Here is a 16,140-nt window from a genome sequence, read left to right as displayed (position 1 = left end):
ATTGCAAATGCAGAGAAGATCTTTATAAATGTCCAAAGATGTGCGGGTTAGGTTGATTGGCCATGCTAAAATTGCCCTTAATGTCCTGAGATGCGTAGGTTAGAGGGATTAGTGGGTAAAATATGTAGGGGTATGGGGGGAGGGCCTGGGTGGGATTGTGGTCGGTGCAGACACGATGGGCCGAATGGCCTCTTTCTGTGCTGTAGGGTTTCTATGATTTCTATGAAGTTATGTTGGAATTGTATTGAACTTTGGTGAGGCCACAGCTTAGAGTACTGTGTGCAGTTCTGGTTGCCATATTATAGGAGGGATGTGATTGCACTGGAGGGGGTGCAAAGGAGACTCACCAGGATGCTGCCTGGGATGGAACATTTAAGTTATGTAGAGAGGTTGGATAGGCTTGGGTTGTTTTCACTGGAGCAGAGAATACTGAGGGGGCGACCTGATTGAGGTGTGCAAGATTATGAGGGACATGGACAGAGTGGATAAGGAGCAGCTGTTTCCCTTAGTTGAAGGGTCAGTCATGAGAGGACATAGGTCCAAGTAGAGGGGCAGAAGGTTTGGGGCAGGGTAATGTGAGGAAAAACGTTTTTACCCAGTGGGTGGTGACGGTCTGGAATGCGCTGGCCGGGAGGGTGGTAGAGGTGGGTTGCCTCACACCCTTTAAAATGTATTAGAGGGATTAGAGGGATTAGTGGGTAAAATATGTAGGGATATGGGGGTAGGGCCTGGGTGGGATTGTGGTCGGTGCAGACTCGATGGGCCGAATGGCCTCTTTCTGTACTGTAGGGTTTCTATGATTTCTATGAGCAGTTGGCACATTGTAACATTCAGGGCTATGAACCAAGTGCTGGTAAATGGGATTAAGTGGGAGGTCAAGTGTTTCTCATCTTGGTGCAGACTCGATGGGCTGAAGGACCTTTTCTGCATATATGATTCTATGATTCTATTTTAACAGCTAGTCAACTAGCAAAACATTAAAGAATATTCAGAGAAAGTAAAACCTTAATGATATACCTGGCAAAAATTAAAATTAAACCTTGCGAACTGAGGTATATGAATGTGAAGATGTTAGAGTGGAGGGAGGTGTTTTAGGAGTTGCAATCTTTGTGTTTTGGGGAAGGCTCATGAGTTAATAGAGGAACTTAACCAGAATGAAGTGTGATGTTGCTTTCGTGTGTTTATTGATGTGGCATCACAGCATTATTGCCATGCCTGACTTCCCTTTAGAAAGTTGTGGTGAGCTGCCTTCTGGAACCACTGAAGTCTAAGTGCTGTAGGTACATCATGTTAGGGAGGGAGTTGCAGGATTTTGACCCAGCACTATTGAAAGCATGCTGATTTGGTTTAAAGTCAGAATGGTATGTGGCTTGGAGGAACCATGCAGATGGTGGTGTTCCTATACATCTGCTGCCCTTGTCCTTCAGATAGAGGTTGTGCGTTTTGAAGGTGCTGTCAGAGTCGTGGTGAGTTGCTGAAGTGCATCTTGTAGATGGCACACAGTGCTGCCACTGTGTGACAGTGGTGGATGTTTAGGGGGAAGTTTTTCACACAGAGGGTGGTGGGTGAGTGGAATCGGCTGCCGTCAGTGGTGGTGGAGGCAAACCCAATAGGGTCCTTTAAGAGACTCCTGGATGAGTACATGGGACTTAATAGGATGGAGGGTTATAGGTAGGCCTAAAAGGTAGGGATATGTTCGGCACAACTTGTGGGGCCGAAGGGCCTGTTTTGTGCTGTAGTTTTTCTATGTTTCTATGTTTCTTGCTATAAGGGGGACAGTTATGTTGTGGGGGTGGGGTGATGTCTGTGGGGGCCATCACTCCCGGGCCGCTTTATCTGCTTTTTGCGGTCCAGGATCGATGTGACAGGGGAGTGTTTTTCAAATTTTTCTTCATTTCGCATGCGCAGTTGAAGGCTCAGATCGGAGCAGCAGCGTTCCCCGCCCACTGCGCGATTCAGACTTGCAATTTTTTTTCAGGCCAAGTGCATTCGGGGGCGTCTGAGAACAGGTTTACAAGTCGGATCTGAATTATGCCCAGATTCAGCACTTAGAATCAAAATGGTAAAATAGTCCCCATTATTCCAGATGTGGTGTCACCAGTGTTCTCTCTCTCTTTCTCTCTCTATCTCTCTCTCTCTCTCTCTCTCTCCCCCCCCCCCCCCCCCCCCCCCGGGGGGGGGGGGGGGGGGGGTTGAACAATTTTTCACCATTTAGAAATGGACTTTGATTTTATTTGTGGTGTTGGAAAGTCCCACTCCAGTTTACAGAGGTTATCCAGTTGAGCACCTTTTGTGCCTTACCTGGCTACTGCCTGTGTTTTGGTCTCAGCTTCTTGCTGAATTGCAGTGGAAATTTGTTTGACCTTAACACCAGACATCATGCCATAGGCTATATTTTGTTATGATCTAGTGTAAAGAGCACACAAAGTGCCCATCTATTCACATCTGGCCTTGAGGAAAAATCAAAGGTGAAAATTACAACATGACTGAAGGAACACACACAAACCAAGGACAAGGAAGAACCAGACAAATAAGTTTTCAGCCACATTTACAATAACTGGAAGATCACTGGGGATAAAACTGTTTCATTTACTTTTGTTGCCAATATGAACATTGTAGATTTTGGCTCCAGTCATTTCATTTCCCAAAAACCTCATCCTTATGTTACTTATTAACATTAAGAACCTTGTTGCTGACTGAAAATCTGATTCTGTGGTTTCAGTGGTTATTATGTTTTTTTCAACCACCATTGCAAAAAACAACATGTGAACAGGTTTGGCTGAACTCTCGTTTCAAACATCTTTTATATCCATGTTTATATCCGCCCAAACTAGATTGCACTTTAGTTTTGATTGAAGGAATTTACATCCGTGTTAGGGCAGCACAGTAGTTAGCACTGCTGCCTCACAGCGCCAGGGACCTGGGTTCAACTCCGGCCTTGGGTCACTGCCTGTATGGACTTAGCACGTTCTCCCTGTGTCTGCGTGGGTTTCCTCCGGGTGCTACGGTTTCCTCTCAGAATCCAAAGATGTGCGGGTTGGGTGGATTGGCAATGCTAAATTGACCCTAGTGTCAGGGGGATTAGCAGGGTAAATATGTGGGGTTATGGGAATAGGGCCTGGGTGGGACTATGGTCGGTGCAGACTCGTTGGGCCGAATGGCCTCCTTCTGCACTGTAGGGATTCTATGAATTCTATCCCAGTAATCCAGTTTTGAAAAGGAAAACAAAATCCTTAGCCATAAAATAAGTAAAACCGAGATAGGTGTAGCATTGGTTAACTGTTTATATCAAAAGTAACTATGGAATAAATATTCATATTGGTCATATTTGCCATGAATTGCCTCGGGATGTTACTTTGGTGGTAACAATGGAGTTTGCAAATTAGAGCAAATGTATGACAGGTGGTTACAAGCGTCATTATGTGACATGTTCCTGTCCCATACAACTGAAAACTCCAGATTCTAATCGGAATGATGAGAGGGGTGGGGCGGGGGGCGTCGTGGCGGGGGGGGGGGGGGGGGGGTGGGTGGGCATGTTTGGTGGGTGAGTGGAGTTTTCCCAGGCTTACTCCAGCCATGTCCTTTGGAACCTTCATCAGAGGAGATCAATCCTTTGGACAAAAATGTAGACATTTCTTTCCTTGAACTGGTACAGTCCTCTTATTTGTGAGGAGGCTGTTACACTGGAGCTGACTTTGCATGCCAGCTGTCCAAAGGACTTCAGGTGTCAGCCGGGCAAGTGGAGTCAGAACTCCTGCAGTTTGGGCCCTCGGCTCCTGGTTCTGTCTCCCTTTTACTCTTTTTTTAAAAAAGGGGGCAGAAATGTTGCACCATTTGGAAACTCCGAGATCAGTGAAAGCCCAATGCAAACAGTCTTTCATTTTCAGTGAAGTCCCACCAATCTCTAACCAGCACTATAGTGGGAAGCTGGTGGAACCTTGTAGGAGCTGCAGCCCCATTTTGTCCAATGGATTGGAAGTGCAGGAGTAAGTTCGCTACATAAACAATGAAATGATGCAAGAAGAAAATCTACTGTGCAGCGTACCTACCTACTGTTAATGCAAGTGGAAGTACCTTAAAGAAAATAAATGATACCCACGGAAATAATTTGCCAGCATCTGGAGATACTTTACTGGTGCTTAATACTACGTTACCTATTCCTTTACCCATGTTTAATCGATACTATCATATTACATGATGCCTCAGGCCTTGAATTGCTTTCTAAGGATTTTCTTGGAGGGTCAGCTTAATGATTTAGTTCAGAATGCACAACTTGGCTCAGCCACTGTGCAGGTCTATGCATTACTGTGTGCACAACACCTTTTTATGCACAGATGAAAGGTTTGTACGGAATCTTAATAAAGCAGATGCCTCAGTGAGTTCCAAGAAACCCAGCTGTTTAGGCAGTGCAGTGCCAGGGGAGTTGGAGCCCAGTGTTATGAAGCAATGAGATGTGAGGCCAGTCTCACGTAGCTCGGGTTTCTATTTGGTACAAGCGGAGACCTCAGAGCAGATCACCTGTTTAACAGGAATGATACAAATAAATTACTCCTCCAAGGTAACAATGCTGATCAGCCTGCATATTACCCAGAGCCTCGACAAAAGCTCCTAATTAGCAATAATTTCCAAAAGAAATTGCTGCAGCAGTACAATTATTCTTGTACATTCAATAGAAAAATCAGTTGGTATGAATATAAGATCTTTCTGTAGTTTAAAATAGTGAACAGGAAGAGTGAAATTAGGTCAAAGTCAAAGTTTACCAGCAATAACTATTGGTGCAAAAGGTTAAATCTCACGGGATAAAAGGTGAGCTAGCTAGATGGGTGGAGAACTGGCTTAGCCATAGAAGACAGACGGTAGCAGTGGAGGGGTCTTTTTCCGGTTGGAGGTCTGTGACTAGTGGAGTTCCGCAGGGCTCTGTACTGGGACCTCTGCTGTTTGTGATATATATAAATGATTTGGAGGAAGATGTAGCTGGTGTGCTCAGTAAGTTTGCGGAAGACACGAAGATTGCTGGAGTTGCGGATAGTGATGAACATTGTCAGAGAATACAGCAGGATATAGATAGGCTGGAACATTGGCCGGAGAAATGGCAGATGGAATTTAATCCAGATAAATGCGAAGTGATGCATTTCGGTAGATCTCATGTAAGGGGGAGCTGTACAATAAATGGCAGAACCATCAGGAGTATAGACACACAGAGGGACCTAGGTGTACAAGTCCACAGATCCTTAAAGGTGGCAGCACAGGTGGAGAGGGTGGTGAAGAAGGCATATGGCATGCTTGCCTTTATTGGACGGGGCATAGAATATAAAAGTTGGCATATGATGTTGCAGCTGTATAGAACGTTGGTTAGGCCACATTTGGAATACTGCGTCCAGTTCTGGTCGCCACACTACCAGAAGGACGTGGAGGCTTTGGAGAGAGTACAGAAAAGGTTTACCAGGATGTTGCCTGGTATGGAGGGTCTTAGCTATGAAGAGAGATTGGGTAAACTGGGGTTGTTCTCCCTGGAAAGACGGAGGATGAGGGGCGACCTAATAGAGGTGTATAAAATTATGAAGGGCATAGATAGGGTGAACAGTGGGAAGCTTTTTCCCAGGTTGGAGGTGACGAACACAAGGGGTCACAGGTTCAAGGTGAGGGGGGCAAGGTTCAACACAGATGTCAGGGGGACGTATTTCACACAGAGGATGGTGGGGGCCTGGAATGCGGACACGCTGGGATCGTTTAAGACTTATCTAGATAGCCACATGAACAGACTGGGAATAGAGGGATACAAACGAATGGTCTAGTTGGGCACATGAGCGGCGCAGGCTTGGAGGGCCAAAGGGCCTGTTCCTGTGCTGTATTGTTCTTTGTTCTTTGTTCTTTATTGGCCAGTTGTAATGGAAAGAAATATTTAAAACTTATATATACGCTTCATACATTCAATGAGATCATCCAGATTTTTGTCATTAAAACCAATAATTATCAAAGATTTAGACATTAATCTCTTTTAAATATTAACAACATAACAATAAATTATTTTCATTTTCCAAGGATTATCTTTCATAACCTATTGGATCCAAGTTTATCGAATAGTAGTTTAAAAAAAACTGGATTTAGTCAGCCCAACAGAATTCTTGTCCACCGGCTGAAGAACCAGCAGAAACTCCCGTCAGTTCCAATGGTAGGTCCAATGTTAATAAATGACCTTCAGGTACATAATGCTCACTGTCGGAACTTTGATGTGGAGATGCCGGTGTTGGACTGGAGTAAGCACAGTAAGAAGTCTCACAACACCATGTTAAAGTCCAACAGGTTTGTTTGGTCTCACGAGTTTTCGGAGCGCTGCTCCTTCATCAGGTGAGTCGACACTGACCTGATGAAGCTCGTGCTACCAAATAAACCTGTTGGACTTTAACCTGGTGTTGTGAGATTTCTTACTGTGTCGGAACTTCCTCAGGATCCCCAGGACCTGGCTGCTGAGAGCTGCCAGCCAACCAGAGGCCAGAGCACTCCATAGCTCGTCAATGCCACTGCGAGTGGTGGCAGCTGCTGGCAATGCACCCATCAGATGCCAGAGTCACCAAGAGCCCCTAGGCCAAAGGTGAGTGAGGGCTGGATGGGAATTACGGGGTGGTGGGGGGCCGGTGTTCTGGGAGAGGAGTCCAGGCGGGTCAGAGGCAAGGGCAGAGCTGTGCTTTCAGTGGAGACCCTCTTCCCGATGCCAGATCCCAGCCGAAAAGTGAGGGACCACCCCTCCTCTGCGAGGCTGCTGTCCAACGTGATCAGGTTTGCTGGCTGTCCTTAAAGAGGTCTGGGACAGTCATGAGGCTCCCATTGCATATGTGAGCCTCACTGAATTGGGATGGACTCAGGGATAATGGATGTCATTTGGCTCATTAATGAGTCTAATCGACATCCTGCCACCGCAAGCCTGGAATCTCATGTCAACCCTTCAGTCCTTCACTGTCTCTGGGTCAAAATCCTGGAACTTCCTTCCTAACTGCACATCGACAGCAGTAGTTCAAGAAAGCGACTCAAGAACAATTGGGGAACAGCAATAAATTCCAATCTTGCCAACGACATCCGTGAATGAATAAAGCAAAATAAACATAGCCCAATGTGTATCACTTTGAATAGCATTTTCATGGGGTGTAATCATTGTATAAAATAGTAACTCTCTTTATTGGTTATTCATAGTTTATGACTTTGCCCTTGGTAAACATTTATCTGAAATAATATGCTGTTTTGAAAACACATTACCTAAAGTAGTATTAACAAACTTTTATGAATTATGTTCTATAATTTTTAATACATGCGATTAAAGGACCAGTTTAGTAACGTTAGTCCAAGTTAAACTTAAATACTTGAAATTGCTGCTCATGGTGTCCATTTTTAGGATGCTATTCCAACAGCTAAGACCCAATATGGGGGGCAGGAGGCACATACACACTTCTGGCTAAAAAGAGTGCAGCTGCTTAGACTGATAAATGCAAAACATATGCATCCTCTGCCCACACCTAAAAGATGTTAGGCTCTTTGCTTATGCTAACACTTATTTAAGCCCCTCACCAAGATTTGAAACCAAACCCAGAAATTGCTTGTTATAAGTCCAGTCATGAAGTGAAGTGACTTAGCTGAACAGGGAGCCATGGAGAGTTGACAGTTGCATGGGTAAGATGGGTATAGAGGGACATGGATCAAATGTGGGCAATTGGGACTAGCTTACTGGGCGGCATGGACAAATTGGGCCGAAGGGCCTGTTTCCACACTGTAAACCTCTGTGACTCTATGAGCAGGAGTGCTCCATTTAAGCACACATTAAAAGAGTTACTCACTGCTGTTCACACTCACATTACAGCTACTAGTATCCACAATCAGTGCCATTCCAGCCACTACCTGTCATCCACAAGCCCAATCTCCCCTCTCCTACTCCCATGAGTCGAGGACCCTTGATTCTTGGAGCTGCTTCGTCACCCACCTTTGGATCTCTAAACCCAGTCCCACGCTCTTTAGTGCCGCAATTCCAGAGTTATGATCCAAGGTCTGATCCTGCAACTGATTCCCAGAGCCATTTACCTGAGGACTAATCATAGAATCATAGATATCATAGAATCCTACAGTGCAGAAAGAGGCCATTCGGCCCATCGGGTCTGCACTGACCACAATCCCGCCCAGGCCCTATCCCAATAACCCCATGCATTTACCCTAGCTCGTCCCCTGAATACAATGTTATTTCACTACTTTTTGCTGATAGCCTTTGAAGTCATGTTAACACCATTAAAATAAGGCCTGAATTCCAATATTTGTGGAGATTTGGGCCTCCCCAGTCAGGGGCAGGGAATACACCACATCACTCTCCTGTCACCCTGTCTGAATTTCTGGACTATGGTAATTATAAATCTATTTTTAAAAGCAACAAATTACAAGCTATACAGTATAATGTTACTTTTCAAAAGAAGCAAATCATAGTGCAGGTTTGTAATTTGCTTCCCTTTCATGTATTTGTGTTTTAAATTTATAATTACTGAAGAATCTCAGAAGGTCAGTGGGAGGCAGTCATCACACACTTTATTTCCAATTGAATAAAAGAGAAATTTCAAACCATCTATTAACCCTTTGTTTTTTCAAAGACCTCTTAGCTTTCAGCATTGCTTTGCTTTCATGTAATGTGCCTGAAAAGATTTTACAGTAAACTTGTTCCAAAGGTTACTTCAAATGAAAAATATTGCCAAATCACAACACGCTTCTCAATTCGTACCTTTGTTTGGATAATTACCCTTAATCTGTATCTCGCTTTTGAAGCATGAACATTACTGGGTCAGTCAAAAGAGGTAGAGTAACATCTTCTTCACCATCTGCGCAGTAATGTGGAAGAATTGATTGCCCACCCTGTGTAAAGCTTGCAATATTTTCCTACAGTCGGAATAGATATTAGGCTGGTTCTGCCAAAATTAGGCTGGTGATCCATATTCCTCTAGATTCGTGCACTGGGTGATGAAGATGAAAATAACCCCTGTAATTTTACAAATTCATACTCCCAACACAGCTTCAGTTGGGAGGTTATGCTGAGAATCCAAAACGTGAGGGTCAGTGAGACCTGCAAGACTTCCCATTTGTTAATTCCGTAAGAGCACAAGTTTGCAAAATTTACTCAAACTTACCAAACCAATTTTGTCTGTGCCAATTCTTCATCTTAAAATTACTTTATTTGAAGGTGGCCAATGACTTATAATTTACACTGTTCCATAGTGCACCTGTTTTCAAAGCAATCGCAACTCTGCCAAATGCTAATTTGTCCTGAAAGCAGGATTTTTTTTTTAACATGTCCACAGAGATTGCAGTGGAATTTGTACCGGACCACATCTGTTGTCTTAGCACATGTCAAAACATTTTCGTTTACTACATATAGTAGTATCATTATGAAGATAATGATGGTACAGAGTTCAGCCAAACAGCTGGATGTGATTTTTTTTTGTCACAATATCATAGCGAAGATCTGACAGCATTTTTGCTATGCAATGATGTGACTGATATAAACATAGTTCATTTTTGCATCTATTTAACAAAGGTTTTCCAAACAACTTTCTTCTGGACTTTCCGAGGGAATTCTTCCAATTCCCTGGCATAGCTTTAGGAGAAGACTGACAGAACTCCAGGGAAATAGAGTAGCAGCCATTTCTACAAGGCTTGCAGATCAGGGATCAGTGAACCCCCACATAAATTCATCTTTAATGATTTCCTCTTTAAGCCTTGACCTGATTTTATTGCCTTCACCATAAGGATTAGAATATGTTTGCTATTTTTCCCTTTTTTAAATAAAGTATAATACAATAAGTACACCAGATCTTTAAAAAATTAGGCAATTCATACTGTGACTAAATGATGTTAAATGAATATTTCAGCTTTGGTGAATTGTGTGTGAATTTTTTTGTGCTGTCTGCTGGCTGTGAGCAGAAGCTGATACAGAAAGGATGCTTTAATCTAGGGTTCTGCTCAAACTGGCGATATCCAGTTCAGACTGGTACCAGGGATGGGGGAGGGGAGGCTTGGAGCACATAGCTCAACTTCAACAAACCGGTTCATCTTGCATTCCAGCATTATGTTGTAAAAGAACAACAAGTAAGAATATACTGTAAACAAGACAAAGAGGAAAAAATTCAACCGATTGGTTATTCATTATGCACCTGAGAAACGGATTACCCAACAGTTGATAATCGGCTGAATGTGTGGGGGGTGGTGGGGGAAGGAGGGGGAGGGGGGGTCGGTAATGGAGCTACCTTGGACGCCCTGTTGATGCCCAAAACTGACACGATGATGTATTCACATGGCTTTGTATGTTGTGAACCTGGTTACATGTATAAAGCTGCTCTATTGTGGAAATCAGAATTCTAGCTCATACGATCCCACCCATTGAGTTCAAACTTTATTTACTTACAATTTCTGGGATGACTCTTTGCATACGGAAAGGCAGGCGCTTTGACATCTGTTAGGCAGCCTGATTTAAAATTGTCAATCACATTCTTGGCGTTAATAGGACAGTAAGACTTCTAACCCTATTTGGAAGCCACAACCACCACATTAATGCCAGCAGCAACAAGTGATAATCGCCCCAGTGTCTTTCATTATGCTCCATGCACATAGCAAAAAAGAAAAAAAATGAACTGCCGGTCTCCACCCGGATTGCACCCAACATCACAAATGCCAGTCATTAGCCAATTTGATTCATTCCACATTGAATGTAGAATCGACTGAGTGCACGGAACACAGCAACGGTTACGGATCCTGGCAACATCCCGACCTTGTGCTCCATTTGTGCTCCAGAACTAGCTGTGACCCTAGTCAAGCTGCTTCAGCACAGCTACCCCACACTGAATCTACCCGACCATGTGGGAAATTGCCCAGGGATGTCCTATTCACAAGAAGTGGCACAAATCCGACCCAGACAATTACCATCCCATCTGTTTACATTCGTTCATCAGCAAAATGATGGAAGGTGTCATCAACGTCCCTATCCAGTGGCATTAATTTCAGCAATAACCTGTTCATCGAGGCTCAGTTTGGGTTCAGCTAGGACTACTCACCTACGAATCCCTTTCCAAACGTGATCCAAACATGGACCAATAAGCTAAATTCGGATATGAATTGCAAGTGACTGCCCTTGACATCACAAACTCACTTGACCACGTGTGGCATTAAGGGGCCCAAATAAAATTGAAGTCAATTGGAATCAGGGGAAGGTCCTTCACTGGTTGAAGTTGTAGACAGCACAAAAGAAAATGGTTGTGCTTGCTGGAGGCCATTCATTGCAGCCTCAGAACATCACTGCAGGAGTTTCTCAGGACTGTGTCCTAGAGCCAATTATCTTTGGCTGCTTCAACAGTGACCATCTCTTTATCATAAAGCCAGGTATCTGAATGTTTGCTGATGATTACACAGTGTTCAATTACATTTGCAACTCCTCAGATAATGTAGCAGTTTGTGCCTGAATGCAGCAAGAATATCCAGAATAAATAATAAAATTCAGGCTTGAGCTGATAAGTGACAAGGAGCATTTGCATCAGATCAGTTATAGGCAAGGGCCATCTCCGACAAGAGAGATTCTAACCAACTGCCCTTGACATTCAATAGCATTATCAATGCTGAATCGCCTATCAATGTCCTAGGGGTTGCCATTGACCAGAAACTGAACTGGACCAGTCACACATACTGTGTGGACATTTTGTGGTGAGTAACTCACCTCCTGACTGCCTTAAATTCTTTGCACCATCTACAAAGCACGAATCAGGATTATCTGGAGGTGTGCAGCTCCAACAATACTTAGGAAGCTCAACACCATCCAGGAGAAAGCAGCCACCTTCACTTGCACTCCATCCACCAGCTGAAACATTCACTCCATCCATCACAGATGCACAGTGGCAGCAGTGTATATCTACAAAATGCTCTGCAGCTATATTCCTAAGCTCCTTCAACAACACCTGCCAAACTCTCAATCTCTACACCAAATGAAAAAGGGCAACAGACAGTTGGGAAAGTCACTATCTGAGTGTTCCCCTGCAACACATCACACCATCTTGACTTGAACCTCTGTCACTGAGTCAAAGTCCTGGAAGTCCTTCCTAAACTGCACTGAGTGTGCCCACAGCACAAAGAGTGCAGTCGTTCAAGGAGGCTTCTTGCCACCAGCTTATCAAAGGACATTAGGGACAAGTAGTTGTTCGGAACAATGTATAATGTTATAATGATTTTAAATTGTGGTTTCCGGGGTGTCTCAGGAAGATACCAGCTGAAGAGAATGTTCAGCAGTCCGCTGGATGAAAACTGTTTGAAACTGAGCTAACCCAAGCAAAAAACCTGGGTGCTTAGACTGTGGTAAATCTTCATTGGAGTTTTGTGTCTGTAAGGGTGACTGGGATAAAAAGAATAGTGTGAGATTGAATCATTTTCTTGTGTCTGTGTTGAAATTCTTTCCAACCTTTCTGTCTAGTGTAATTAATTTCACTTTTTCTTGTTTAATAATTTTATTTTTTGTGCTAACAGTATACTGGCAGACTCCTGTAACTGTGTTCAGTATCTGACCTCCATGGTTTCTAAAAATAAAAATAAGATTAGGATCTACCAATCTATGTTTCATTCCAATATCTGACTTGTCCAGTATTAACATCAGTTGGGATCATAACACAATAAATGTTGACTTGCTGGTGATGCCCACATCCCAAGAATGAATGGACAAAAATGCCAGTTAGACCACTAATTCTGTTTTGCAGCATACCCTACCAACACATTAGCCCAAACCTGACAGGATATTGATGAATAAACTGTCAGCATTCTCTGCCGTAATACCTCTGAAACTGAACGCAACTTCTGAAGATCGCCTGTATGCAGTTAAATATGGAAATCCATAAGTTACTATCCGTAACTCTCCAAAGTGTGCACTTTTGAAGTCCCTACAGACTACAATCGATTAGCACTTACTGAACTGACGAGAGCTTCTAATTTTATGTTAAGAGGCACACTGTGGAAATGCTTGAAAACATTACACTTTGTTGAATGAGGTATAACTTAATGGTGCACTAACTTCATAATTACCTCAGAGAAATATCTTGTTATATATTTAAGTGTTGCCTGACTGCTTTAAGAATTGATCACATGATTTGATGCTGATGTCATGAGGGTGTTTCACAGGCTGCTGTCTAGTTTCAGTTTCTGTCCAATGCAGTGCAGAGAGCATCTCTATCAATGAATCTGTTGTTGTTAGTTTACATCTACGTGTGCAAATCACATATTTTCTTTTTGTTAAAGCCCCTAACATAGTTTGGGCATTATACCTCTCTAGCCAGAAAAACTAATTTTATTTGTTGCTGAACTAATTTGTTCAGCATCAACTTTATTCATGATGATAAAAACCTACATTTTAAAAAAATATCTAATATTTAAAACTTTGCTTATGATATTTCAGCTTCTACCTTAATCCCATGCGTATTTCACTGTCTGTAAAATATATTTGAAAGTAAAGGATATTTTACTTCCCGAAATGCTGTCTGTGAAAATACTTTAATATGATTGGCTGCTAACCAACTTAGTTTTTCAAAACCTTTTATTATTTCAGATCTCATTTTTGATATCCATTTACCTAAGTCGAGAACTCTCCGATGAAAGTTGCTCTGCCCTAGGACTGGTAATGCATTACCTCTACCTGTGCCAGTTCAGCTGGATGCTCATTCAGGTCAGTGCAAAAAAAATCTCTTACCTTAAATCTTCAGGAAATTGGCCAAATTTCCTCATTTCCTAAAAATGAGTTAGGGTAATGAAAGAAATGCATTGAACAGGACTAAAAAGAATCTATTCCAACAGTCTGAGGGACTTGTTCATGGGACTATTTATGTTATAACTGCTAGTATTTTTCTATACACAAGAATGAAGACAGAATCACTTGAGTTATAGATCCTTTTCAATTTGCTTTAAATTTACTGTCGGTAAAAAGGCCTTGCATCTAGCACATATTGGTCACACTTCAGATGTTACACTTCTACGTGTCAAAAAAATAGGAAAGTAAGTATTATTTTTAACTAATTTTTTTTCTGACCTTAATGCCTTGGCAAGGGCAGGAAATGGGAAATTATGACCAGCTGACAGCCTGCAGATGCTTACAATTGACCTGTAGTAGACTTCAGTATTCCACTTAGCAGTCTTTGTGTACACTTTCTCAGAGGGACATCTGAGCAGTTGGCTTAAGGGGAACCACCTGGATAAACAGCACATCTGAGCCACAAAACATGAGAATTTTGCCAACTCATCCCGTTACGCCCTAAAACTGCCCATGTGGTCACTGTCTGTGTGGAGTGTGCACATTCTCCCTGAGTCTGCATGGGTTTCCTCCGGGTGCTCTGGTTTCCTCCCACAGTCCAAAAGACATGCTGGTTAGGTGCATTGGCCATGCTAAATTCTCTCTCAGTGTACCTGAACAGGCGCTGGAGTGTGGCGACTGGGGGATTTTCACTGTAACTTCATTGAAGTGTTAATGTAAGCCTACTTGTGACACAAATAAACTTTAACTTTATTTTATGTGGGATAATAGGGCCTGTGTAAGATACTCTGTCAGAGAGTTGGTGCAGACTCGATGGGCCAAATGGCCTCTTCTGCACTGTAGGGATTCTATGATTCTACAAATGCCAGCTGCCAACTTCCTGTAGTGATTGACATCCTTGCTCACTGTTCTTCTGCCCTCACAGTGCCAGTGGAGTGAGAACCCTATTCAATGCCTGAGTGCTGTGTGCCCACTCTTCCCACCACCTGAGTACACCAAGGGCACCTCCTTACCAAATGTTCCGTTGACCCTCTTATGGTCCCAGAGTAATGCAATTAGGGCAGTCATGACTGGCTCCACACTCTACCCACATTATAGAATGAATACGTTAAAGACTGTGATAGATAGATTTTTAATGTCTTGGAATTAAGGGAGGTGGGAAAATGGACCCAAGATTAGTCATGATGGTATTGAATAGTGGAGCACGCTCGACGGGCCACATGGTCTATTTTCTTGTGTTCTTGTGACAACAATCCTGCTGTCCTCTCAAATGAGGCCAATCATAGTAGGATAAAAGCTCATTAAGAACTTGTTGGATGGAGGGGTGGAATTTTAAAGGGGGTAAATGGGTTTTTGGAGGTGTCTGTTGCATATCAGCTGAAAGGAGATGGGTAGAGTGTGGAGTCAAGTCATGTCTGCCCTAGTTGCATGACCCTGCTTCCATAAGAGGGTCAACGGAACATTTGGTAAGGAGATGCCCTTGGCATACTCAGGTGGTGGGAAGAGTGGGCACACAAAGCACGCAGGCATTGAACAGGGTTCTCAGCCCGCTGGGACTGTGAGGGCAGAAGAACAGTGAGCAAGGCTGTCAATCACTATAGGATGGCCATCTGTTTGAAAGAAAGTTGGCAACCGCTGGCCTTCGTAGAATCATAGCATCCCTACAGTGCAAAAGAGGCCATTTAGCCCATCGAGTCTGCACCAACTCTCTGACAGAGTATCTTACACAGGTCCCATCTCCGTAACCCGCCACATTTCCCATGGCTGGTGGCATGACTGTCAGATTTTAGGCCCAGTGGCAATGAAGGACTACATCCTCCAAAGGAAGGGCAGAACCCCAAGCAGCTGGAGGCATGGGAGAGGAAAGAGAGAATGAAGGTAAGGAAGACCAAACCCTCAGCAAAGATAGAGCGATGTGGAGATGACCGAGATCCACGGGAGATTGCGACTTTCCAGGCAGATGGCCGCAGAGATCTTTGACTTCATCACCAAAGACCTCACATCTCACTGCTTGGATCACCATTGACCAGCAAGGTCACTGTTGCTTTGAACTTTTGACTTCTGGATCAGCTGCAGACATGAGTGGCATTTTGCAAGCAGTTTCACACCACTGCATCTTGTAGGTCACTCATGCCCTCTTTGCCAGAGCTAGATAATACATTCATTCCACAACTGGTCCAACCTCACAGGGACAGGAAGAATTGGGTTTTGCTGCCATTGCTGGATTTCCTCATGCTCAGGGCACCACCAATCGCACCCATGTGACCATCTAGGGACACAGTGACTGACCAGCGATATAAATCAGCCAGAAAAGCTTCTACTCCTTCAACATCCAACTGGTCTGC

At 43.5% G+C, this 16,140-nt stretch overlaps 1 protein-coding gene across 1 annotated transcript in view; it reads left to right on the top strand.

Annotated features, from left to right (window-relative positions):
• The window catches only part of adgrv1 (adhesion G protein-coupled receptor V1), a 504,809-nt gene that overhangs the window by 373,324 nt on the left and 115,345 nt on the right, over positions 1-16,140 (top strand). The window contains exon 83 of the mRNA XM_078213879.1: positions 13,598-13,714. Within this exon, the coding sequence (XP_078070005.1) occupies positions 13,598-13,714 (117 nt within the window). The remainder of the gene's footprint in view (positions 1-13,597; positions 13,715-16,140) is intronic.

Source organism: Mustelus asterias, chromosome 6 (assembly GCF_964213995.1).
Source record: "Mustelus asterias chromosome 6, sMusAst1.hap1.1, whole genome shotgun sequence".
Taxonomy (NCBI): domain Eukaryota; kingdom Metazoa; phylum Chordata; class Chondrichthyes; order Carcharhiniformes; family Triakidae; genus Mustelus; species Mustelus asterias.
This window is presented reverse-complemented; position numbering and strand designations above follow the sequence as displayed.